This window comes from Poecilia mexicana, unplaced genomic scaffold, assembly GCF_051168715.1.
Source record: "Poecilia mexicana isolate PSO_F unplaced genomic scaffold, ASM5116871v1 scaffold_16, whole genome shotgun sequence".
NCBI lineage: Eukaryota > Metazoa > Chordata > Actinopteri > Cyprinodontiformes > Poeciliidae > Poecilia > Poecilia mexicana.
Window position 1 is genome coordinate 24,583,534 of NW_028263385.1, and position 26,717 is coordinate 24,610,250.

The following is a 26,717-nucleotide window of genomic DNA, read 5'->3' on the forward strand; positions in this document are numbered from 1 at the left end:
TATTGATCCTATGACGGTTGAGCTGCAAATGCGGTCGTGCACAAGCTTTGATCCAAGCACGGCATCCCGTTTCAGATTTTGGAAATCTGTGAATTTTAGTTCCACAAATACGATCAGGATACCTGACATCGCCTGTACAGATACCCCACTGACAGTGGAGAACCATTCTTTTTCGAGTCCTGACGCAAAAACTTTCTGCCGGTCTGCTAGTACATTAACACATGCTAATATAAATTAACGTGTTTACTACTGTAGCTTGTTTGTGAGACGGTCACGCTTTGTAGATGCGCTGTGACGTGAAATGGGCATTAGCCAATGAAACGCGGCCCCTGTGGTAAGGTCCATCGATATTAGCTAGTCATCTTTTAGCTAACATTACCTGCATCCAGCAGCTTTACTCAACTCAGTCGGTTAGGTTGGAGGGAAAACTGTGAAAAGTTCTTTGCGTTTTGCTGGTTTGCTGCCGTGATTCTAACACAACCCTACGTAGCTCCGCACAGCAGCAGCAGGTCTCCTTCACAGGTGGAAACCCAGCGCCAGTGTCGTAGCGCTCATGTTGCGTTTAAAGGCGGCTCGGAAAAACAGGTTACCACATGTTAACAACGGATTAAACAGTTTTAACTGCTGATAAAAGTTACAGAGGACACTAATATGGGAAGTGTGGAAGCCTCTACTGTATCAAATTGACATAGGAATAACAGAGAGTTGGCCAGTCTAAGGTAAAAACCCAGAGCAAACAGCGTTCATGTTTTTTTTTTCATCCAGACTGCTTCCCCCACGCCCCTGCAATGGGACGGCGTCCCCCCTAGGGGGCGGGAACCTATGCTTTATGACATCATCGATAACATGATGATGTCAAAAAACCATGTGTCAGGTTTTTGTTTGTTTTAGTTGCTATGGAAACACAAGGAGTTATGTATGAGGTATGATTACTGTCAATTAAAAGTGCATTCGTAGACATCTAAATTCATTAATGTAAGTCAATAAATGTGCATAAATTTAAGTTTTGTATTTGTCCTGTTGTCAAAATCTGAGATTTTACTTATGAGAATACTTGTAAACAAATAAATTAATAAAATTATTTTTAATAGGTTATATAGAGAGAGTAAGTATTTTTCCAGAAGTTAGACACACATCAGTCACATTTAGAAACTGGCTTGATCTATTTTGAACTGTGAAATTTGAGCAGGATCCTCTTAAACATAACATCATGTCTTGCCTTAATTGCTTGCTCTGTTCACAAGGGAAACATTTAACAACATCTAATAGTTACATTATTTAGTTTGTTTACATTTGAACTCAGTGACAATAATGATGCACTAAGCAGATCATCAGCCAAAGAGTTTTATGTCTAATCTCACCTTATTTATTTATTAGTTTTTCTCATTCTCACACCCCCATCTCAGCCTCTTTACTGTGTCTTTATGAATCACCCCTTTGTGAGGTCTTCTGTTTACTTTTACCACTGCAGCATAAAGCGACATCCTGCCCAAAACATTTGCAATGGAGGTTTTGTCTTTAGTTTGTTTCTTTGATTGCATTGAAAGACAAGTTAATGTTCTTCTTCCAGTTCAGTTGCGTTTTGTCGCCCTCTTCTGGTCATTTTTGAGTAAATGAGATTTTTCCCCTATTGCGTTTTTAAGCATATTGCAATAACAATAATAACAAAAACATAATAAAAGTAGCAGCATATGATAACTGAACTGTTTGCCAGTAATTTGTGGGACTTGAGTTAAAGTTAGATTTAAATTAAGACCAGATCAGTTTTTAGTCTCTTGAACAGAAAAATGTTTTCACTCTCTTGCCGTAAAACTAGGATTTGATTTCCTTTCACACCTGGACTCAATGAAAGAATGTCATGTCGATTTCATTTAAACATTTAAAATTAGATTATTGCCTCAGACCAATGAAAATGTACTTTTAAACACATAAATGTATGGCTATAAAAGGTTATTATTTTTCAAAAGGTACTTTTAATCTGACAAGACTCTTGAAGACATTTTTAATTATTGAGTATGACTGTCGTATCTGTGCTTTGGAAATGGCTGAACAGAACGACTAAGACTGGGTGAGTTTAAGAAAATATATTTTCAGGAAAATAAAGGAAACACTGAACATAAACAATGATCAGTCACAATGCTTTTATGAAATGCTGAGTGTAATGATTCTGTGTAACAACAGGCTGTTATAACCAAATGTTGTGTTTTCACATGAGAAAATGTCAACCATTCATTAATGCATTAGTGTGGATTATCAGTCATCAGGACAAAACCATCCTAATGCTGGTGTTGGTCGTGTCTTTAGCTGGACTGATGTTATTACTCCTGTGCTGCGGTTGTTACCACATCTTCTTGTTTTCACATTTGGATTTCTTTCTGAGGTTGGCAAGTAGGACAGGGTTTATGCAGATCCACATGTGGTTAGAGCTCAGTAATCATTTATTTAACTGATTTTATCTATTTCAAAGAGTCCAAACTCAAAGAAACAAATTTAATTCACTGTTTATCCCAATTTGTAAACAAGGACAAAGTTTAGTTTCAGGACAAAAAAGTTAAGCATCAGTTATTTCCTCAGGAAATTCAACGCTATTGCTTCAAAAGACCAACATGAGCTCAGTGTGTTTGGAAGGAGGATTTTAAGTGTTTGTAGTTTATATAAAATTGAGTCTACATCCAAACCACCTTTGGTGCTACAATCCAACTATGTACATTATATATATATGCTGCAACATTTTGCTAATAGTAGAAATGATTACTTACATTTGTTTCTGATCAGCACATTGAGCCACGCACTGCCTTGCAGAACCCTTTGAATGTTTTCCACATATTCTCAAGTTATACCCGGAAACTTCAGTATATTTATTTTAAAGGCCACTCTGACATAAAGCTGTGCACAAATGTGAAAATGAATGAAAACTAACTCAGGGTTTGTAAACATTTTACAGATAAAAATCTAAAAAGTATTCAGCCCCCCTGAGACGATGCTTGAGCTGGTTCTTGCTGCGATCACAGCTGCAGGTTATGTCTGCCTTGCTCACCTGAGTCTGACTAACTTTTCCTGGCCAGCAGAATAAAAATTATCTCCACATCATCATGCTGCCACTGCCATGTTTTACTCAACACATTTTGTTTGTAGGGATAAAATACTGATTTAAAAAAATGAAAGAAGGAAAACATTTTATTCACTTCTATTGTTTGAATAAACATGCTGAAAACATTCATATGATGAGCCAAAAAGACATCAAGCTGTTTATGAAACACAAAAAAATGTATACACAATGTACAGTGGTAAAAAAAATAAAAACACTGTTAGAATAATTAATAAGAAAAGAAGCTAAACACTTTTCTGTTGATTTACTGATCTATTGTTGGTAATATTGTAGCATTGATAGAAAATATACATTTTTGTAAGTGGCAAATTAAAACTTTTGAAGTTCCTTTTAACTAAAAGTGTCACTTTCTGCCTTTCCAAGACTTTTTTTTATAGAAAAGTGCTCAATAGCACATCGAGGCAAGGAAGTTAAAGATGGTGTTGGACGTATCTAAACCCAAATAAAACAAATACCTTTTATAAATGTAACCTTAGAAAATAATAAATATTATCAGGATTTTATTTACATTCAATTTAAGTAGCATACAGTTAAATAATGTGGTATTTAATCCTTTGTGTTGACTCCTGCCGGACTCACCGACACAATATTAGCAATAAAGAAATTATCAACGGCAAAACGATAATTCTGTCTGTGAAACTAATGAACATTTGTTGTGCCAAGTAAATGTTACTCTTTTTCTTTCACAAAAGCAGTTACAGCGATTGCACAGTAACAAAACTATTACCCTGTAAAACACAGACGTCATTATTACCCTGTTAAAGTACAAACAAGTGTAAAAACTGAGGCTAGCGCCCATGCTAACCTCCACGCTAACAGCACGTAGTGCAGGATGAGCTCAGTTTTATCACCATCAGTCCAAATCAGTCCATTTCCTACTGCGTGCTTGACTTCTCCCACAGCAGCTGGGATCCACTGACCTCTTCTCTGGATCTCTGTACAATGTGTAGTCTTTAGTTTTTCTCTTCTTTAGTTTAGAAAACCTCACAGATTAGCTGTGGGGTGTAATTTCCTGTGGATAGAAAAATAACAATAGTGTGTTAAGATAAAAGCAAAACAATTTGAAACTGCAAAATGATTCAGATTTTTTTCTGCTCTGTAGCCTACAGTGCCTGCCAAGGTATTTGTAACTTTAACTTTTTCACATTTAAGCACGTTACAATCACAAACTTCTAAGTATTTTGTTGGAAGTCACTGTGATAGATTGAAAATGATTCGTTGTCAAGTAGAGAAAGAAAAAGTATTTTTAAAATTCATTGCAGCTAATTTAGTTTGGAATCACTTACTTTGTAATGGAATCACACTAAATTGCAAAATTTAAAAATATCAAAAAAGTTAAAAGACTATTTGCAATGTATCGTATTTATGCAACTTCTTGGCGTTTGGGAGAACAAACGTACTCATTTTTGGTGAGTGGAGCTTTGTCGCAGGTGACCTCTGAGAGTTGACCGTCTTTGCTGACCGTCTGAACCCCTGACTGCTGAATACTACCTCTGGGTTTGGAGAGACCCTTCAGTGTTACGTCTCTGCAGGCAGAACATGCAGGAATATTTAGAATAAGGTGCTCAGCAAAAGAGAATCCGTGAGATGGTTGCCGTCCAGACAGCCGCTCACCCGTTAGTCGTCCCATCTCCTTCCTCGATCTTTTTGAGGTTCGGGTCTTTCCACCTGGACAATTTCCCTGCGACGGCCATAAGCAGACCACAGCGGTTTCTGTAGCAGCAGGTGGCATCCACTGCCAGGAACACCAGCAGGAAAATCAATATCACGATGCCAACCACGGTGCCTTTCGTCATCCTGCTGCTCACTGCGGGGACAAAGGAAAAACATTACGACGATAAATGTAATCATTATCTTTCACTTAAAATGTGTGTCATCTAACGTAGAACGAGAGAGGCAACACACCGGGCTGTTCTGCAATTGTGAAGTTGAACATTGCGGGGATGGAGGAGCCATTAGCGTTGACGGCTCTGACTTCCAGGTGATAGTCTGAGCCGAAGCTGAGGTCTTTCAGGCTGACAATGTTAGCATCAGAGGGAAGCCGCAGTGTTTTCCTCTCACTCTCTTCTGTGTCCTGGATAAAAAGGAGCACAAAAAGCGAATTAATGACAAGGAAGAAATGAAATAACACAGGTAGACTTGGGCTCACATGGTCTCTCACCTGTTCGTATTGGACGTCGAAGTACAGCAGAGGGGAGCCGCCGTTTTCGATTTGTTGAAGAGGAACAGAGAAGGAGTTGCCCTCCACTACTGCCTGACTTGTGGTTAAAGCTGGACTGTCTGGTTCACCTAAAATCAGAAGGGGAAACCATTTAGCTGTAGGCTATAATAATTAACTCATAACTTTGGGATGTATATGACTCAAATATATTTCATTTGCAGGTTTTTATTTTTGTTACGGAGCGTGGGAACTTTACCTTCTGCAAAGGGAGGACAGCAGATTAGGAGATGATGTGAGTGGAATCAGCAGGTGAATGACGATATGAAGATGTTAGGATGATGATTCCAATGAAAGATGGACATGAAGAACCAGGGATGACAGATGAAAATGAAGATGAAACATTACTGTTAAGCAACATTGTTTTTTCTAATGTACAAATACTTTACAAGCAAGCTACCAGCTTTTTAACATGTTTTTTCTTTTTTTCTACATTTACTAATTAGGCGATTTCCGATAACGACTTGCATTCAGGGTGATCAAGAGTCAAGAGGACTTCTGGTGACAATCTCATAAAATCCAATGAAAGTACATTGAAGTTGATGGCTGGTTGCAGTAGATCAAACTTACGTTTTCCCTCAGTGCGAACTGTGTTTTCCATTGAGAACTGCCCCTGTCCCACATCATTCATGGCCGCCATACGAACTGTATACTTGGTGTATGGCTTGAGGTTGGTGATAGCCAAAGTATCTACAAAGAACACAAAGAAGGTTCAGGATTAGCTAGGCAGCTAGATCACTACAGGTGAAACGTGAATTACAACCACAAAACCTTAATGAAAGTATAAATTCTCACTTGAAGCTGCAACAACGGTCTCCTCCCACTTATCCGTTGCACTTTTCCTCCACTGCAGAACAAAGCTTTTGATCGGTGCTCCTCCGTTGATGGGGAAGGTTTTCAGTGTGAAGAGCACAGAGGTTGGACCCGGGGTGACCGTCAGGTAATGTGGCGGCCCGGGTTGGGCTGGAGGGCGAGCAGGAGGACAGGAAAACACAGAAATAATGTCAACTAGAGACACGTTGATCACCGAGAGGGAAACGTTTCCGACTGAAGTGGAAACCTTACTCTGAATTACGACATCTCTCGATGCATTTCCAGAAATGCCGACAGCCATGCAGGAGTAGCGTCCGCCGTCAGAGGGCATCACTTCCTCAATCTCCAGCACGCCGTCCACCGCCTTGATACGACTGGTCGAATCCTGGCAGAGAGGGTTCAAACATTAAAAATACAGGACTTCCAGGTGATGAATTACAATAAACGGCACAAATGTTTTTCAGCTTTTGCATGATGGTCAAATTGCAAAGTAACAAAGACCCTGGAAGGCAAACCCACTCAGTTCTGAAATGTAAACTAATGAGGCCATGGCAAATGCTTTAACAGCCTGTTTCTTAAAGGATTATTGGACAGGACAATTATCCTGTACATTTTTAATGAGAAACAAACACATCTGTATGAAGGGGGGAAAAAAAGTTAAACGTGGAATAATTTGGCAGTGGTACAAATGGACATAACCGTAAACTAAAACTTTGCTACAGCAATTTAGATTCAGTTTTTATTCTTTGGAACCTCTTTTCAAGTGAGCAAATATCTGAAAAATGGACACCTGAATTTTCACTCAGATTAATTTGATTAGCTGTAATGATGGTTGATATGAGCTGAAGAAGACTGAAATTAAACTTAATAAGAGTTTCAACGAAATATTAGCTTAAGTTTGTGCATCAAGGGTTTTAAGGACTTTTTCTTTCCTGCTTGTTTCTGCATAAACACTGTTTATGCAGAAAAGAAAATCAAAAATTATTTCTACATGCCTCACATTGTATCTTACTGTGTACACATTTAAGAGCCACCTCATGTGCGATTAGTAAGAGTTTGAGCAGCCTTACCAGCTCTTCTCCGTTTTGCTTGTTGATCCAGTGCAGCTCAGGCTGCGGGTGACCAGTCACGTTGCAGGACACAGAGACGCGCTCGCCCACATTCACACTGTGCTGATCTTCTGAGATAAACACCTCTGGAGGCTCTATACGTAAAACAAGCATCATCATCATCTTGCTTTAGTGCACTCTATTAGAATGAAAGAAACTAATTGATGGAATGTGAAAACCAACCAAAAACATGCAGCATGAACGTAGCGCTGCTCTCAGCGATCTTGTTTTTGGCCGTGCAGACGTACTCCCCGAAGTCGTCCCTGACAACGGACTGGATGGTGAGCTGGCTGTGGTCGGAGTTGAAGACGTGGCGGGACGGATCAGCCTCGATAGGCCTTAGGATGAAAAATTAAAAAAATAGTTGCATGTCCTGTTTGTGTGGAGTCAGTATTTGGAGACGTGATTGTAGGCAACAAGAAAGCCAGCAGAGGGAGGCAGAAAATTTTAGAAGAAAGTAAATAATGACGCACAATGTTAACAGAAAAACTGCCATCTTTACTCGGCCCATCTTAACTTATGTTTTTGTACCTTGTAAAATGGAAGTTTGTTACATTGACCTGCCTTTTGTATGTTTTTAAGGCAAATGTTGATTTCAGTGCAACTGATAGTTTGCAGTGGTTGAGGAAAAATGTCTTTTCCAAAAATATCTTGTGAGCAGAAATCAGTGCGATGTTTGACAAAATGCATTTTCAGATATTTTGTTCATACAAATTGAGTCAAGAATTTAAATTCTTCTAGCTTAAAATAAGTAATTAATCCTAACTTGTTAATGTGAATGAGACTAACACAGAAATCTGTATGCAAACCGTCAAACCATTTATAATTGCGATCATTAAGTTGTATGTACAGGGCGGCCATATTGGTTTATGATGTCAGTGTTGCAAACTCTACATGGCCTTTCTCACAAATACTTACATTTGTAAATTAATAAAAAGAAAATACAGAAATGTTCAGTATTCCTTGATTGACAATAGAGTGCCAAAGATTTTTTTTCTCTTTTTTTTGAAGTTATAATGAAATGTCAGTAAATGTTCAAGGCTTCTAGTATTGTAGATTTAAGATGTTGATTTTTGAAAAAAGAAAAAAAAAAAAAACGAGGTTTCACTTTATGAATAAAAGCAAATTGTTAGTGGAAATATACTAACTAGACATTTAAAAATCCAATCCTGTAATCAAAGGCTTAGGCTTTTAAAGAATTAATGTGAATTTCAAGTATTCAGAGTAATTTTTTTATAATAATAAAGTAAGAAAATGGTGGCTTACAGAGTCCATGTGATGTTGGGTTTTGGCAGACCATCAACCAAACACAGCAATGACACATTGGTTTCAGGCCCAGCAATCACTTTTTTCACTTCTTCTCTGATGTGCACAGTGGGAGGAGCTGCAGTGTGAGACATATTGTTAAAAGAAGTTACAAAAATTATAAGAAAATAAAATAGGACTTAGTTACTTGTAATCGTCCTTTATGCCTCTGGATACCATAAAGAAGTGACTAACCGTTGGCGACGACAGAAACAGGAAGCTGCTTGTAGATTGCTCTCCCTCTGATCTGGGCCTGACAGATGTACGTCCCGGCATCGCTCCTCTTCACTTTCTCAATATGAAGCGTGTTGTCGGACATCTTACGAACACGGACTCCAGCTGAAGAAAAGGAGCCAAACAAAGTCACATTAACAGCTTATCAACATTTTAATCACGTTACTGCAGCTGGCCAAAGTTGGTCAGACTCTTCCTCTTGTAAGCAAAACAGAACTTCATGCTGCAGTATGAAGTGTGAGTCTTAATGTAGCACACGTCGTTTTTAAGACAATATAAGCTTTTTAGACACATGGCGTTGTAAATGCAGAAACATTCAATGATGACTGATGCAAATGAAAAGGAAATACTAAACAATGGCAGCGAGTTTTACTTTGCTTCAGGATGCCAGTTGATCTTGTTCTTGTTTTTAACAGCCTCCAGTGCTAAACCTGCAACTTGCCTCGCATTTTACTTCCAACATAATGTAAACAGTTTCAAACTAATTGCACTCTCCACTGATAACGATACCCACAAAAATCTATTACTTTTATAATTTGATCATAATAACATTTTCCAGTATTCTCTAAAAAAAAAAAAAAAAAACAAAAAAACATAAAGTCTTTTTAAATATTCTCAGATGACCCGGTCTGTGTTTGATTGAAACTCAAGTTTTTATGCTAGGTGTCGTTAGCACCTTGCATTATCGTTATTAATATTGTATGCAAATTGATGCACAAATTCAAATACTGCGTAAAAGTTTTCATAGGCAAATTTTGATGGCAAACTGTGCACAATTCAACTTGTTTAGTCCAACAAAATTCTGAGACTCAATAGTGAGATTATGCTGCAAACTTCTGAAAAAGCAGAGAGGTCGTCTTCATTTAAGAGCACAAGTTGCAGAATATAAAATGTTTAGGTTAATTCAAGAATAATATCCAAAAAATCTGTCTAACCTGTGACTTTTAATGATTTTCTTAAAGTTTGAAACTAAATTGGAAAAATGTTCACATTTTTCATAAAATCAAAAATTATTTGTTCTTCAACTCTTCAACTGCATCTCGAAATAAAATGTGCAAATATTCTAGACCATGGGTGCTTCATTTAAAGGTTTATGCTGTACTGTGATGCAGCAATAAATAAAAACACAACAACCTCCAAACCTTCAGGCATAAATGGGCCGAGAGCTTGATTTATTGTTCAGAAGTTAGAAACGTCTGTCATAGCGCCCCCTGCTGGTGAGTCGCATTGACTTTATTTTATTTTTCTACCGAACAGTATGTATGTATATGTAATGCTTAAGTTATGAGGAAAGTTTCATTTTCATTTTTTAATGATTTTTAAGAAGAGAAATGAGTTTCATCACAGAACAATAAGCTGAAACTCATTTCCCTCCGTGGGTTGGAGCCCCTGTTTAACAAACATGCTTGATGCTCTAGATTACTTGACTGAAGAGATTTTCAGGTCATGTTGCAAAAACAGCAGCATGACAGCCTCTGATTAAATAAATACAACAATAAGAGGATATTTTGTATTCTAAGTTAGTTGGAAATTGCTAACCACAAAGCACAAAGCATATTTTTGGGGTGTAAAACATTTCCTAGGTGCTGCTCCAAGATCTTACGTGTAGAAGGGATCAGTTCTCCGTCTTTAAGCCACGTAATGTCCACCGCTGGCCGCCCGGTCACCAGACACGGCACCATTCCGTCTGCTCCCTCCAGAAACTCATGGTAGGTGGTGGTGCCATGGAACGACGGACCCTCTGAGAAAACACGTCAAAGGTAAAATGCTCGATCTGAATGAAGTTAAAGGACGAAAATGTCACAACGTCAACAACGACAAGCTTGTCGTGCGTGTGCAGTGACTTACCGTAGACATAGATAACCGACTGAGCATCCGCCTTGTGTCCATCATCGGACTCAAACCTGCAGGTGTACGTGCCCCCGTCAGACAGGCTGGCTTTCTTGATGAGCAGCTTGGAGGTGGTGTAGTCCAGCTTTGAGACGATGTCTTCATCATCAATCTCCTCTCCTCCCTTATGCCATGTCATTTCTCCTTCTTTTGTGGCTGCAGGAGACAGGATGGGACAGAAAAGAGAGAGTGAAAACCTACTTTAAAAATGGATTGTGAGCTTTACGAATGGACAGAGGGTTGGAAGTCAAATAAAGTTTCGCTTACCTTTACATACCAGCAACATCTCTTCTCCTACCTGGAAGTCTTGCTTACTTAAAATGATTTCCAGCTTTGTAGTTTGACCTGGACAAAAGAAAAGCTTTGTTTTGTAGATTGGATGTAAAATTGGTTCTATTTAAATAAACTGAACTAAATACATCTTTTTTGATGACACAAATTCACTCAAAACGAGTAAGATCCTGACTTAATGAGTGAGGCTGTTTAGCTTGTCAACAATAGTATCCGTCTGGTGCGTTTAGCAGTCTTATCATTGACCACTGGATGTTTCCTGAATTATTTCCTGCTAACATGTATGACCCCCTCATCCACCTAAACAATCAGTGGTACTAAAGTCACAGTCAGTGATGCGTATGGTTCTTACCTGCGCTGTGCACCAGCGGCAGGAGCAGCGAGATGATGGCTAATTGGTTGAGCATCTTCTCCTGGTGGAAACTCATCAGTCCAGAACTCCAGCTGGATATAAAAACTAACTGCGGTTTGTTCCTCAAACAAGTGAAGTTCAAATATTGGTATCACAAAGGCAGAGAGATGGCTGCAGTTTCCTGTGCTGTTGACACAACTTTGACTGAGGCATGGTCTGTGTCAGAGGTTATATAGAGGCAGTGGGGCAGATGAAAAGGGAGGAAATGGGAAGGGGAGGGGCCAAGTAGAAAGCATGCTCTTGTCTCTCATCCTATCTTACAACCCAAATTTCTCATGCTCATTCATAAAGCACGGCACTCGTTCCATTCCTACATCTCGTCTTTTATTTCTTCCTGTTCCCGGTATGCTTCCAAATCCGTTTTCTCCACTTTCACCTTGTTTGGCATCATCTTCTTCCCTTCCTTTCTTCCACTTTGTTCCTTCCTGAGTTTCTTACCCCCAGGCTTCCGGATGAAAGCCAGGGCCAGGCAGCCCTCAAGGGAAAGGAGAGATGACGAAAGATGTTTTTTTTTTTCCTTTTTAATCTTTTCCTGTTTCATTTAAAACGTAGAAAATCCGCTTGAGCACGTGTAGCCGAGTGCAAAGAGAGTATGGAAAAACTGCCACGGCTCCCAAATGTTGGCAATCTGCTGGGAAACTTCAATGATTCCTGCATTTCCCTAAGAAATACAGGAGACAATTTCAAACAGTTGTAACCGTGAAACTGAAATCAAAGCATCAGTCAGAATTGAGATCGCCTTTTAGTTGAAGTTTTAAATTTAGGAAATCAAACTCTGAGTATTGCACTTTTTTTCTGGTTTAAAAATCACATTGTACAGAAAAACTGTTTTATGCTTCATGCTGAACAAAATCGGCAGCAGAACTTTCTTCAGCAAATGCATTTTTCTCATCCCAATGGTGATGCAATGTAACCTCTCCAAACAAAGGTTACTGTTCTGTGACTTTCTTAGAGGTTGTTCCCCTTTTATCAGTGCTAAAGAAGATTTTCTCTGTTTTTTGTTTTTTTGTCTTTTATTCTTATGGTACAAAATCTTTTAAAAGTGCATAACCTGATTTACTTAACTATGACCTCTGACCTATCTGTAATATATGGCGCCATTATGGGATGTGTCTCAGCGCCACTGCTGTACAAACATAAAGAGCTTCTTTCATGTTGCAGCCTCTGAAAAAAATGTACATGCATCTAACAAACGGTGCAGAACCTTGCAGATGTATTCAATCCACTAAATAAATACTTATCTAAACAGTTTGATGTTTCTTCTGACTGGAGTGTATTTTATGTGACAGACCAAGACAAAGTCCCCACTGAGTCAGCTGCCAGTCTTTTGGGGTTTATCAGCTAGCTTTATACATCTAGAAAATGTTTTTTCCCCCATTTTTCCTTTCAAAATAGGTCAATAAAGAGCATCTGTAAACATATCATGCTCAGATGGATTTTTGTCTAAGTCTTGCGTTGGATGGAGAATCGGGAACTTTAAGCCTTCGTGCTTTGATAGCTGTGGATTAATTTAGAAAGGGGATCTCTGAGCAGTCTGAATTTTGGTAGCGGACAAGACATTCTGCATTCTCTGTGCAATGCTGATGAGAAAGTACAACTTCGCCTTTTGTTGGAAGATATAAATAGTCTGTTTTCACTGCGGAAGGTCACTCTCAGTCCCTCAGAGTCTTCAAAACAATGTCTTGGCCTTTTGGATAAAATAATGACACAATGCATTTTGTTGTTCGTAATTGTTTCAGCTGTCTCATCTTAAGTAGGATTATTTATTTCCATATCAACCTTGACTGGTCCATGCTAACACATAAAGATGTTTTGGTCTAAACCACTCCATCACAGCTCTTGCTGTTTTTGTTTAGGTTTGTTGTTTGTTTCTAAGACAAATCTCCACCTGTCCTCATTTTTTATTGAGAACAGTTTTCCATTGACTAGAATGGCTCCTTCCTTTCTAGCCAAAAAAAAAAAAAATCTATCTCCACCACCTTGTGGTCCCATCACCATGCTCCACAGAGGTCCAGTGTTAAGGTTGCTGACACATAGAGTTATGTTGACCTTTAATATTAAAGACATACTTCTTTTAAAAAGATCAATCAGTCGGTCTGGCAATGTTTATACACCCGAACACACCCTTATTCACACAGTGTACGTCATTAGTCTTTCATCTCTGTGGCAGAAAAATGCCCGCTGTCAGTCCGTTTCATTCCTCTGGGTCGTATCACTTCCATTGGCCAGCAGCCAGCCTACCCTCCCTCTGATGGCCTATCAGTATCTGCACACCACCATTCAGGCAGCCAATCAAAGGTTGGCGAGTCCAAAGGGGCCACCTATCATGGTGTTATCAGGAGGTGTTATTATGGCTCATTAGATTGGAGTGTGCTCATAATGAGGACGATTAACGAGGGTGGGCACACTTTGACAGAAGCTCTGGATTGTATTCGTAGGTTTTCCTTTTCCAATCGGATCAGAAGCCCTACAAAGAGTACACACACACATACAGTGTCTGGAAAAATTATTCACACTCGTTAGTTTTTATTTTTTCAGTTTTCTCACAATGCATCCAGTAATTTCAATGTATTTAATTGGGATTTAATGTGACAGACTAGTGTGTGACTGTGAAGTGATGATTCGAAAGATTTTTCAAGCTGTGTAAGAATTATAGTGTTTTGTTGGCTTTGGCGAGTATGCTAAGTTCGGTGCTAGGCCACCTAAGCATGCTCAAAAACTTAACATTTTGATAACTTTTAATCCCTCATCCCTGACCTCCATGCCGATGAAGCCGATAGCTCAAAATCCCTAGAAGGAGTTTGTTAAGGTTCAAGGTGAGTAAACAGCAAAAATGGTCAAAATTTGCCCTTTGACCCAAAACTGTAGCATCCCTGTACATTTTAGGACATACCTCTTGGTTTGGGGAGGGGCATGTATCTACATAGCAAGTTTCAAATCTCTACAATGTGCAGTTTGGCCCCGCCCATTTTTGATTCCATGTTTAACTTCACACAGAGGATCATTCACCCAAGCTTGGGTGAAGTTTGGTGAGTTTTTGAATATGTTTAGGCCCCCAAATATGTGTTTTAAGGCAGAAAAGAGTAACAAGAAATCCTATAGATACCACTGGCCTTTGCAGCGCTTTTGCTCTTCGTGCCTAAATATGCAGCGCTTCAAGAAAAGAAAAGTCAGTGTTTAGAGGTCCCAAGTTCTGTTGTTAAAAAAGGCACTTATCTGAACATCTTTGGTTCAACGCATCTTCTCACATTGATTTTATCTATCTAAACTGATTTAAATATTACATAACTCATAAAATGAATTATACATTCCCTTCCTGTGAGGAAGCACAGTTTAGAAGACTTGCTGCTATTTAGGGGCATACAGATAAAATGAACAGAAACATTTGTTTAAGCAACAATAACAGGCAGGGAGAGTATAGAATATAAGCACATAATACACATTCTTCATATACTTTGTGTATGAGAACATTCTATACACAGAGACTGACAGAAACAATGATGTGTCAGCTGAAGACATGAGGACGAGACAGGCAGGAAGGAGTGAGAGACAGAGAGACTCTGGTGACTGGATAAGACACACCCTCAATCTCTATACAGTGACCAAAACAGTCCTGTGTGTGTGTGTGTGTGTGTGTGTGCGTGCGTGCGTGTGTGTGTGTGTGTGTGTGTGTGTGTGTGTGTGTGTGTGTGTGTGTGTGTGTGTGTGTGTGTTTCCACAAGTGTCTTACTACACTGATAAGTGCAGTTTGAGGTTCATTCAGCTGAAACAAATCTGAATTATTGAACAACATTTTTGTGAGGTGTGTTAAAACGGAAAAGCAAAATATAAAATGTCTGTATTGTTTTTTCTCCTGTTTTAAGTTCAGAGCGATTTACACTGGGTTCCTCAGAGTCAGGGGGAAAAGGTCAAGGGTTATCTTGACTGTATAAGTGAAAATATTGTAAATTATGTAGATCATCCGACTGCAGGAACTGTGAGAAGTTTTGTCACTGAATCAGTAATAGATACTTTTTTTCAAGATTCAATGCATCTTTTGGAACTAATAAAGTTTGTATTTGGAGGTTCCACAGTATTAAAGAAAAAAATCATACATTTCATCCTAAATGTTGTATTAATTGCTTAGCATTCCAGGTTATGTTAGATTATTGGCCCATTTTAACATTCTTGTTACATCTGTGCGTTGTGAGGCAGCTCACCTACTTAAAGGAGGCGTGGCATTTTTTCTACTCAATTCTATCAGGTAATATATAACATATTTCCCACCACACACACTGAAGTTGCTTTATTCTACGTGGAATATCCAGCATTACTGCTTATTGAGGATCATATCTATTTGAATGCCCCAGCAACACAGCAGCAATCTGTACTCATAAGGTATGATTTTCCGTTTGTCACAAGTAGTCGTGTGTTTTGAGCCGTCAGCCTGTATAATCCCTGTTACAAAAATAACAACTGTCCAGCTCTCAACAAAAGGGACACTTCCTGTCGCGTCCGTTCTGTAAATGTGATAGCGTATGGCTTGCGCTAAATTTAACCTGCCGATATTTACTCACAGACAAGACGGTGTAAGAGAGATGGCCCAAGGTCATCGAGACCTGTTTACGCCAACCATTGTTGTCACATAAATAACCAATAAACAGACTCTGCAGATTGTTCGCCCTCTGCGCGTCACGTCACGGTTGTTGCGTGTGGCCACTGAGGTCAGCATTTTGCCTGACCCCTCGAGCTCAACATATCTTCAGTAAATATCACCTGGGGGGAGTTTCCTGCCTGCTGCTCCTCTCTTTTGTGTGTGAAAGGACACACACTCTGCTTTCCAATGGCGTTTCAGATTTTAGTAGTTGAATCTGAATTCAAGAAGACAGATTTAATTCATTTTTGATATAGTTGACTCAAAATATGCAGAATAAAGAAAACATCATGTAGATCAGCATTGTTATTCATAAACTCCTTGTGGTTATAATATTTTACTCGGGGAAAATGTGCTCTTAGTGTTTCTAAAACCCACAGACACTTTTCAAGCTCATTTACTCATATTTATACACCAACATCATTTTTTTTCCTTCATTTTACTTGCGGCCACAGCAGGTGGAAATGCTCCGTTAAAAAACTGGGGACGTGTAAACAAAGTGCAGTGTGATGATGAGAGTGGGTTTCAGAGCCACGTCCCTCTTCAAACAGCTGCACAGTCTAAACAATCCCGATGTCGCCACAGATTCTCTCACCAGATCTTTCATCTGAGAATCCAAACCCAATCTGGAAGATTCAGCTGCCGATGGGAACAAAGGACAGCAGAACATTCTGAAAGAATGACATAATTTGACAGCAATGTGGGAACAAGCTGGCCCTGCTCATGACAACGAATCTTGGTGATTTGTGAAAATATGAACAGTTTGTAAAAACAGCTATTTTGTAACCGAATGTCATGTACAGAGTCTGAAAATGTAATCCATTTAATATGCTGCTCAGACAATCTCAAAATTCAAATAGAAAATAGAACAATACAAATGACAGAGACTAAATGCTCAGAGTGCAGCACCTTCTACCTGTACTTAGTACTTCTCAGGATTAAATAGACAACCAACAAACAAACAACAATGTTCTCGTGTGGTTTGTGGTGACAAGTTTTCTTTTTGACTTTCAATTTTCTCCGCAAAAAAAAAGCTACAAGTTCAAAAACTCAACAGCAAATATAGGTATAAAATAAGCCCTTAGATAAACAGGTGTTTTCTTCTTTGATTCTAACTACTTTGCAGTTCGCTCCTCACCAAACAAATCAGACTTTCCCAGCAAGCTAGCATTCGATGTAACTGGACTGGCATAACTGGACCCTAAATGTCTAATAAGATGTTTGACAGCCAATTGTATTACACAGAGTGTAAAATATTATCTATTTTATATGTTTTAGACTTTATGACTAATTCTTTGGTCAAAGTGTGAAACAGCTAACACTAGCTTGCGCTAACTACTTAGAAAGTGAAAGGTCAACGTTTAGTAACCAAACACATTTTACATGTTGAAGTGTTAACGTAGATTAAAACTTAAATCATTTTACAATATTAAGAATTGTTATTTTATCCTGTGGAAGAGGTTCTGTGAAATCTGGTCAGATTGTTTATTAGTTCAAAATGGCCTCTGTAGTTAGCATAGAGTATGCTAGCAACATACTAGTTAGCGACTACAAGTTTTGTTAACCTACAAACCACGTCTACATTTTTGACCAAATGTTTCGCAAAAACTGCTCAACCTCTGTCCCAACTATAAGCCAAATATTTGGGTTAGAAAATTATCCCAGACATCTTTGTGCAACCCACAAATATATCTTTTTCAGCAGATCTGGTTTATTTTACATTCATACCTAGCCTAATGGTGATGTTCTTTTTTTAGTTTTTTTTTTAAATCAGTCTGGCATCGGGAGTCACACTGTGTAATTTTGTCAGACTATGGCTGGAACTGTCCCCGTTACTGTACGACACTGAAATTCAAAATACAATCAGCAGCAACAATTGGAGGAAGACAGATGGTGGGCTGCGCTGCAGTCAGTGCATCTAAATTTAAGTATCTCTCAATAAAGTACGTCTGTAGACTAAGCAAAAAATGTTTGCAGACAAGCACGGCAACATACTGAAAGAGCTTCTCTTCCCTGAAACCTAGACCATCTTACATTCAGTGGATCTGCAAAACTAACAGATGTTTATCACAATTAAGAAGTGATTATCATAAATCATTTAATTATTTTCCTCTTTAAAAGTGGCATTCTGTGTATTTTGTACAATTTAACTGAAATAAAAAAAACATGTTAGAAAAATAAAGCATTTACAGGTGGCATGGCAAAAGTGTGACCAAATTAATACTTTGCTGAAATACATTCTGAGTTAACTTAGTCTTCTTTGTTAAAAAATTTCAGGATCTTGACCTGGGATAAAATGCAGTCCAGTCCCATTCAGAGGACGTGAAATAATCTCCCCCACTGCCAGCAGCATAATGCATGCCAACTCCTCACTAATTGCAAAAAAAGCTGAAGAAAATTTGCACACAGTGATGAATAAGTGATATTATCAGTGACGTTATAAACCATTCTCTTTCTAATGTCGCCCAGGGCAACTGCACACACGTCCTGCATCAGAACAAAAGTCTGTCCTTATGCACCGGGGTTGTCTATACTTCTGGGATCAACCGCAGTATTTGATATCTGAGAAACCTCCTTTCCTTTGCATGTGGCTGAATTTTGATTGCAGCCTTCACCGGACAACATGGGAGGTTGTTGACCCCAACCCGGTCCTTCTAATAACTTACCAGAATGGAGCTTTGTTTATTTATCCTGTAGTTTATTTTGCATGCCATCACATGAGTGAATGAAAGTCCAAACACGGCAATGGGCTGCGAGCTCTTTGGCAGAAGTTTATATTTTTACTCAAATTTCCGCAGAGGATGTTGTCCTCCAAGCACTTCCACCAACCTCTCAGTGATCTCTGACACAAAAAAAGAGTCGAGGATTACAATGATTCGTTTAAACGTCTGACATTTAGCCCGAGGAAGCAACAGTGAGCGACAATGTGGGAGCTTCGCGAAGGTCAACTCAGATACCTCAGAGCTTCTCGTGGGAAAATACAGAACTTGTCTTGCTGAAAAAGCAAAATGCTATTTTCCATGGAACTGTTAGGTACCGTTGGAAAAAGTGTTTAGAGTCGAGCCGTATTGAAACGATGGGAAGCTGGCACGTATCCATGCGGTTTTACCGTAAGCTGTTAGTGGGGCTTATCTCAGCCTCCTTTGTAGACTGATGCTGCTGTTGATGGGGGGGGGGATTTAATACATAAACACATACGGTAACTCATCTACTTTATCAAACGCACACACACAGAGACACACACACACACACACACACACACACTAAACTTATCAGCTCAGTCCAGATAGTAGTCATAGTTCATTTCACACATCAGTTTTCCTGCCTCAACAGATCAGTGCAGCAGCTTCTCTCGCTGTGTGACACAGATCTTTACACACAAAAATTGACTTCAACTAGTTTTGTTTATTTTTTAATAATGAGGCTCATGAACTATTTATTATATGTCCTTTTGACCTCAAGGTGTTAAAAAAGGTGCTTAAAGTGCATTAGTTGTATCTGGCACTGTAAGAAAATAATCAAGCGGTTTCCCAAAGCCGCCATTGTCGATGGTCTATATTTATGTTGTGGGTTTACATGCCTGACTGACTCACAGCTAACCAACAGTGGCCAGTTTGAAACCAGCTATCTATATTTGAACAACAGGGTGGAAGTCAGTCAATCTGTCTCTGAGTGAACCGATATGTGACCGAATGCAGGTTTATTGTCAAATGCATCCCTGGAACGCAAATTTAAAAAAGCGAATTAAGAGGATATTATAAGGAAGTTCATGGTAAACTGATTTATTTTTAATATTTAATTAGAAGCTGCTCACCAACTGAGACACTTGCACAACAGCATCACCAGTTACTTTACCTTTTGTCTTCAGTCATTCGATTTTTCTGCTGTGATCAGGATAAAGAAGAAAAAGCTTCTAATGGACACAATGCAGTCGAGGACAAAACCGTAAACCCTTCCTGCAATGGGAACGACGCAAAGGAAGAAATGCATCAGGAGTGAATTGCCCGTTTCCAAACAATGTTAGCTGATCATTATACAGTGAGGAAGACTATTCACGAGTAAAACATTCATGGGACAATTCCCGTTGACCCAAATGTCCGTGTTTTTCTCCCCAAGGTCAGAATGTCCAATGAGTAAAGAAACAAAAGATCCATCACAGATTCTGCAGACATCAGTTGGCATGGAAACGAAATGAAAAGCAAGCCAAGAGATGAAAGGTAACTCTGAAGGAGCTTCAGAGGTCCACTGCTCAGGTGGGACAATCTGTCAACGGGACGACCAGCGTGTTTCACCGTGGTAACAGTGTCGTCACGGAGATGTGCTGTGTACGTTGTCAGACATGCCTAGCATGTTGCATGTAGCTAAGTAGTAAAGCCCTCATCAGACCATAGAGCAGCTTTTCCCACATGTTTTCTGTGTTCTCAACATATTGCGGCAAACTGCAAACAGAACTTCTTATGAAAGTTTTTCAATTATGAGTATTTATACTGTGATTGAATTATGCACAGGTGAACTTTTTTTTACTAATGAGATTACATTTAATAGCAACTGGTTGTATTTTGTGGTATCAGACAAACAGGGCTGAGGAAGCCATCCAGCTCATAATCTAAAACACTTGTTAGGTATGTGCACAGGCGCTAAGAGGGCAGAGCATTTTACTCGATTAGTTTGTTCCAGGATGATTGTGAAGGACAGATTACTGGATTTTGGTGTCTGACTCATTTTCAGCTCTGGATTTTTAGAGCAACAAACCAGCTGATCCATCAGGTTACGATGTATTCAGAAATGCTGTGTTATGCAAACATTAACCGTTTGATTTTATCTAATCCAAATCAGTTAATTGTTTAAAATAAATCAAATGCGCGCACTTTATAAATATTAAATACATTGATTAAAAAGCATTCAGAGATCCTGTGCATTTTTTGTTACATTTTTGTTTAATTATTGTTGTGCCTTTGATCTTAGGCTTACAAACGGTACAAAAACAGGCACCGTGCCGGACATACACAGTGCAGAAATACAATCTCCCTGAATCCTGCCCGCTCTGAGCGCCCGTCAGTCTGCTGATGTGACCTGGAGCTGGTGAAACCTACGTGACTGCTGTTGTGTCTGAGAGGCATCCAGGGATTTCTGTTGTTTATTGTGTTTTGTCTTTTTCTTTTGGGCTTCCCTGTCCACATCCTCTTACACTTTTCAGCACTATTCCTGCCGTCACTCCTGTGCTCTCTAACACACACCCAGCTTACTCCCGAGGATGTGCTCGATTGCCGTGCGCACAGGAAGAGAAACGTGCTGCAGGAACAATGAGCACCCAGAGGGGGAGGCGGCTGTCCGGCTGTCTGTCACACAAGACACCAACAGGAGACTCAGACGAGACGTCAGCTCAGTTTCAGGCCTGTTTAGCTTGGATTTAAAGGCAAACTCTACACTCTTTTGTTTCCTGACATCTGATTTGTAAATGTGACATGAACACGGCCAGACGTGCATCGCAGATGTCCTCTCGGGCCATTTGCCCGAGGGCGTCAGGACTGGTCTGACTCCTCCTCCTCCTCCCCGTCCAGGCTCCCTGTCTGAGCCTCTACGTGACCGGTGCAGGGTCTGGCAGTGCCAATGGAGGCCGCCACGGCAGCAGATAACGCTAACTAGCTTCCTGCTATTACAGCTAATTGTCCCACGGCCCGGAACTGTGCAGACACCCTGGGTGGGGCGTGACTGAGTGGTATGAGCCTCCGTGTGCCTCGGAGAAATTCAAATAATTAGGGAAAAGCTAATCCTACCTATAAGGTTTGAATGATGAATGAACAAGGAATGAAAGGTGTGGAAGGGAGCACAATGGCAGCAGATTGGTTCTGAAAGATTGTGCATCTTGGCTCTGTCAAAACACGCGGAAAAGTCGGGAAGTTCAGTATTTCAAGGTAAAAGTTATGAAAACTGCCTTATTGGAAGTGCATGTATAAGTCTTTAAAAACACATATCATGTAGTTAATTGGTGAAATCAGTAAATAACTAATAATATCCAGAAGTATTATTGCTTTAGCATTTAAAAAACACAGGCAGGCTCAAAATATTTAACAAGCTCAAAATATTTAACAAGTACAACAATGTTAAATAATTACATTGTGTTTTGCAAAATCTGCATAAAAATCACACTAACATTATTCATGAAATACATTAGCATCACAGCTAGAGGTGTAACTCGTTCCAGGTAGGATTTTCAGAAACATTTCTTGTAAATTACTAATTTATACAGAACAGCAAAAACTAGAACACATTTTCTTTGTTCAATTAGAACTGCTTTTCATAATACAAATCAGTGATTCTTGAGAATAGGGACAAAACAGGTCCTATGGATAAAGCATGAAATTTGAATAAAATATACACAAAATATATTTTTTTCAAATATCTAACTAAACTAACCTGGGTCATGTGAGCACAACAATGTATATTTTTCTTTTTTTTGCTGAATATTTTTTTATTTTAAACATTGTAGTCGGTGGATGATGCCTGTAAAAGCCCTTGTCCAGTAGCAGAACTCAATACATTCTTATAGTTTAAAACAATTAAAGAAATACTAAAATTATATATTATGACAATTAAGTATAAGTAGTCATATAAATAATTATAAAAGTATCGATAAATTGAATTAAAAATAATTTTTAGATATTTTCCAACTCCGTTGAAATTTGTCCTTAGTTTTTGTCAACACCGTCAGAAATGAAAAGAATGTAAAAAAATCAGGCATTATTAGGGGGCACCAGAACTTCTGAGGACCCCATGACGTTGTCTTTTCTCTTCCTTTGCTAGGAGGGCTAGTTAGCTCCGGTTAGCTTAAGTTATTCTTTAGTTTTTTCTTCTGTTTTATTCCTAAGTTGTTTGTCACAACCATGATGTGTCAACTCCATAACTGACAATTTACAAAACTTTGATGAAATTTTGCGAAATAAAAGATTAATTTTGGTATAATGTAAAGATTTCATGGACCTGACGAGCTACAATATGGCCTCCTTCAGAATAACATCATATAAATTGAGGTAGTTTGGCATTTCGTCAACTCCGTCAGATGTCAACTCCGTCAGAGTTTTTCTGACTCTTTCAGTGAAATTGTTGTCAAATCTCACTTAATTGTGCAACTAATTCATTTTAATGTATTTTACATGAATTGCATTACTTCACATGTATGGAAGTAAATATGTGCCATCAGAATTTGAATAAAAAATGCATCTGAATTCAATTTTTTTTAAAATTCAGTGTCATTATTTGTACATGTTTGCAATTTTCATATGTTAAAAAAATTCACATTCCTATTTCAAAGATAAAATTTTCAATATATATTTTTTCAGTGTTAAAAAAAATTCAGCATATAAAAAAATTCAACTTTTAAAAATTCAAATGCAATATTTTCAGTGTCCTAAAAATTCAACTTGCTCAAATTCGCCGTCTCAAATTCAGCGTCTAAAAATTCGCTGTACAAAAATGGCAAGGTTACTTCAGGTCACAGACATTAGCAATCGTTGTCAGATTTCAACACCCAGCCAATCACATGACGCAGGTGTCATAGTGAAGAAATACCAGCATCACCGAGGCTAGCGACCATGGAGGCGAATGCAAACCCAACCCCAACGGTGAGTCTATGCTTTCATATTTCTGTGGTATATTTTATTTTGCGCATGAGGTTTGATACATTATCTTAAAACTTCATTTAAAACACGGGTTTGGGCCGTTGTTAATCTTACACCATGTAATGCTAGCATATTAGTTCTCGCTACCTCCTAGAGACCCCAGTCCCTCCCCCCTTCTCCTTCTCTTGGATGTCCCACACCCAATTTTCCCGTGTTTTATTTCAAAAAGAAATACCACTTGCGCCAAGTCTAGAATCTTTTAAGATAACTGATGGATGGCGACTTTCCGGGTTTTGTTTGTATGCTGTCTTAGGTGAGACCGAGACAGGCAGTCTTAGTAAAGTCGTAATTTTCCGGGAGATGCTACCGTTAATGACCGCAGTGAAGTTAGTTTCAAGTTGGATATTCGATATTCGAGCTCCGGGGAGTAAGCGGCGTTTAGCTCAAGGTTGATCCGATTTATGAACGCTACTGTCGGCCAGCGGTTCTCCACCGCTCCCGGCCGCAGCGCCCGAAGGTTGACTTAGGGACTGTCAACAAATTACCGAACCAAACATTCCTGTCAAAGAAACGTTAATAAATGCCTTGAATTGTAACCAACGAACTAATTGTCAGTGCTAATTCAGGCTTTTACATGAGCCAAAATAGCATCTATAAAATTTTAAATTCAATATTTTCAATAATTTTAATATTAAATAATATAATGGTTTCTTCAATAGCTTCCAGGTCATGTGACCTAATGACTCAGAATCACTTTGAAATAATTATACTAGTCTCTTTAGATGAGGCACATTTGTTTTCCATTTTTAGCCATTTTCCATTTTTTATTAATTTTTTTCGTCAAAATTTAGGGTTTTTCTTCAATATCTTCCAGGTCATGGGACCTATTGATTCAAAATCACTTTGAAATTGTTTTACTAGTCTCTATAGATGAGGCACAGTCATTTTTTTTTCCATTTTAAATAATTTTCCATTTTTTAGGAATTTTTTTCACCAAAATTGAGGGTTTTTATTCAATAGCTTCCAGGTCATGTCACCTAATGACTCAAAATCACTTTGAAATAATTCTACCAGTCTGTATAGATGAGGCACAGTCATTTATATTCGATTTGAGTCCTTTTTATAATTTGTAGGTATTTTTATATTGGCTTCTAGGTCATCAATCAATCAATCAATCAAATTTTATTTGAACAGCACATTTCAGCACCAAGGCATTTCAAAGTGCTTTACATAATAAAAATATGAAAACACAGAGTCATGCAACAATCAAAGAAATTAAGTTAAGAACTGTCATTAAATTCGTAATTGATTACGTTTCAAATACAACTCTAAACAGGTGGGTTTTTAGTCGAGATTTAAAGGCACTCAGTGTTTCAGCTGTTTTACAGTTTTCTGTACGTTTGTTCCAAATTTGTGGTGCATGGAAGCTGAATGCTGCTTCTCCTTGTTTGGTTCTGGTTCTGGATGCAGAGCAGACCAGAACCAGAACCAGAAGACCTGAGGGGTCTGGAAGGTTGATGCAACAGCAGATCTGTAATGTATTGAGGTACTAAACCGTTCAGTGATTTATAAACTAACAACAGTATTTTTCTATTCTAGTCTATGAGCTACAGGGAGTCAGTGTAGGGACTTTAAAACTGGTGTTATGTGCTCTATCTTCCTGGTTTTAGTGAGAACCCGAGCAGGAGTTCTCACTAAACTTTCACCCAATTACTCGAAATCAGTGTAAAATTGTTTTAGTAGACTGGAACAATGAGGTACGCTCATTTTTAATTCATTTTGACCCATTTTATTATTTTTTAGGCAATTTTGTATTTAAAAAATATATTTCCTATTTTCTCTTCACCTCCATAGGCTGCCACCTTATCGTGATGAAAGGGTTTGAGTGCTGAAGTGACTCTAGGAGTTATGCTGTCAGGGGTTTCATACCCCTTGTAGGGTCACCCTATGCTAGAGGTGATGAACCAGACAAAGAGCAGCCCAAGACCCTTTATGAAGAGCACAGTTAATGGATACAGTGTCCCCTCACCTGGACGCAGGTCACCAGGGCACCACCCTGGAGCCGGGCCTGGAGTTGGTGCTCCGTGGCAAGCATCTGGTGCCAAAACACATGGAGTCTGGCCAGGCTCAGCCAACAGTGGGTTCACCTTCCCAAGGGCTCACCAACTGTGGGCCAAAAGGGCTGGGTGCAATGTGGGATGTTAGAAGGCCGAGGGAGGGGACCTTGGCCATCTGACCCTGGGTGATAAGACTTTTTATCAGTGGGCATCACCTCTCTGGTGGGAGCCTGAGCTGGTGTGTGAGGTTGAGAGGTTCTAACTAGAAAGTCTCATCTCATCATGACCCGAGATGAGAGCCATGCGCTAATTAATGGAACATTAATAAACAATCTGATATGTAGTGAGAAAATGTAATGTTTCAGTTGTTGGTCGTGTTTCTATGACTTTGTATGTTTGTGTTTTTATGGTGTAAAGCTCTTTGAAATGCCTTGTTGTTGAAATGTGATATATAAATAAAATTTGATTAGATTTTTGGATTTGGGTGTTTTCTGTCCGAGGCCACGTTCTGCACAACCGGGGTTCTGAAGGGATCCATTTTGGTGGCCTTGGGATCACACCTCTGCTTTTGGCAGATGATGTGGCCCTACTGGCTTCATCAGGTCATGATCTACAGCTTTACTGGAGCAGGATGCAGATGAGTGTGAAGCGGCCGGGAGGAGGATCAGTACCTCCAGATCCAAGGCCATGGTCTTGAGCTGGAAAAGGGTAGAGCGCCTTATTTGGGTCAGGGAAGATTGTCCTGACCCAAGTGGAGGAGTTTAAGCATCTTAGGATCTTGTTCACTGTTGGAGTTCATTCATTTCTGTCTCTGTTCACCACCCATGTCCGTTAACCAGTTTCAGGACCCGACCAGAACCACTCATCGTAAATGACCTTGAGAAATAATCAGATTTGGTTATATATAAAAACAAGCTTTAATGCTAAAAGATGATCAAATTCCACAAGCCATACTTATCATCCAAATGGAACATCATGCTTCTTATGTTACATTCACCGTCCAGCGTTGGGCCAAGTGAGCCAAAGA

General features: G+C 39.1%; 1 protein-coding gene and 1 long non-coding RNA gene across 2 annotated transcripts; one reads left to right on the forward strand and one right to left on the reverse strand.

Annotated features, from left to right (window-relative positions):
• Positions 1–3,159: 3,159 nt before the first annotated feature.
• On the reverse strand, positions 3,160–12,878 carry ncam3 (neural cell adhesion molecule 3). Its single transcript, XM_014970873.2, has 16 exons — positions 11,322–12,878; positions 10,946–11,023; positions 10,637–10,834; positions 10,392–10,529; positions 8,750–8,893; positions 8,516–8,633; positions 7,433–7,587; positions 7,211–7,344; positions 6,393–6,525; positions 6,123–6,290; positions 5,898–6,017; positions 5,271–5,398; positions 5,015–5,183; positions 4,724–4,916; positions 4,510–4,635; positions 3,160–4,121 (listed from the first exon to the last, which is right to left on the reverse strand). Exons 1-16 carry the CDS (start codon positions 11,395–11,397, stop codon positions 4,094–4,096), a joined length of 2,106 nt encoding a protein of 701 aa, XP_014826359.2. The 5' UTR covers positions 11,398–12,878; the 3' UTR covers positions 3,160–4,093.
• Positions 12,879–22,878: 10,000 nt separating this feature from the next.
• On the forward strand, positions 22,879–26,166 carry LOC148155094 (uncharacterized). The gene is made up of 2 exons (XR_015765735.1): positions 22,879–23,636; positions 25,488–26,166. It is a non-coding gene; the product is annotated as an uncharacterized LOC148155094 (long non-coding RNA).
• The last annotated feature ends 551 nt before the right edge of the window (positions 26,167–26,717 follow it).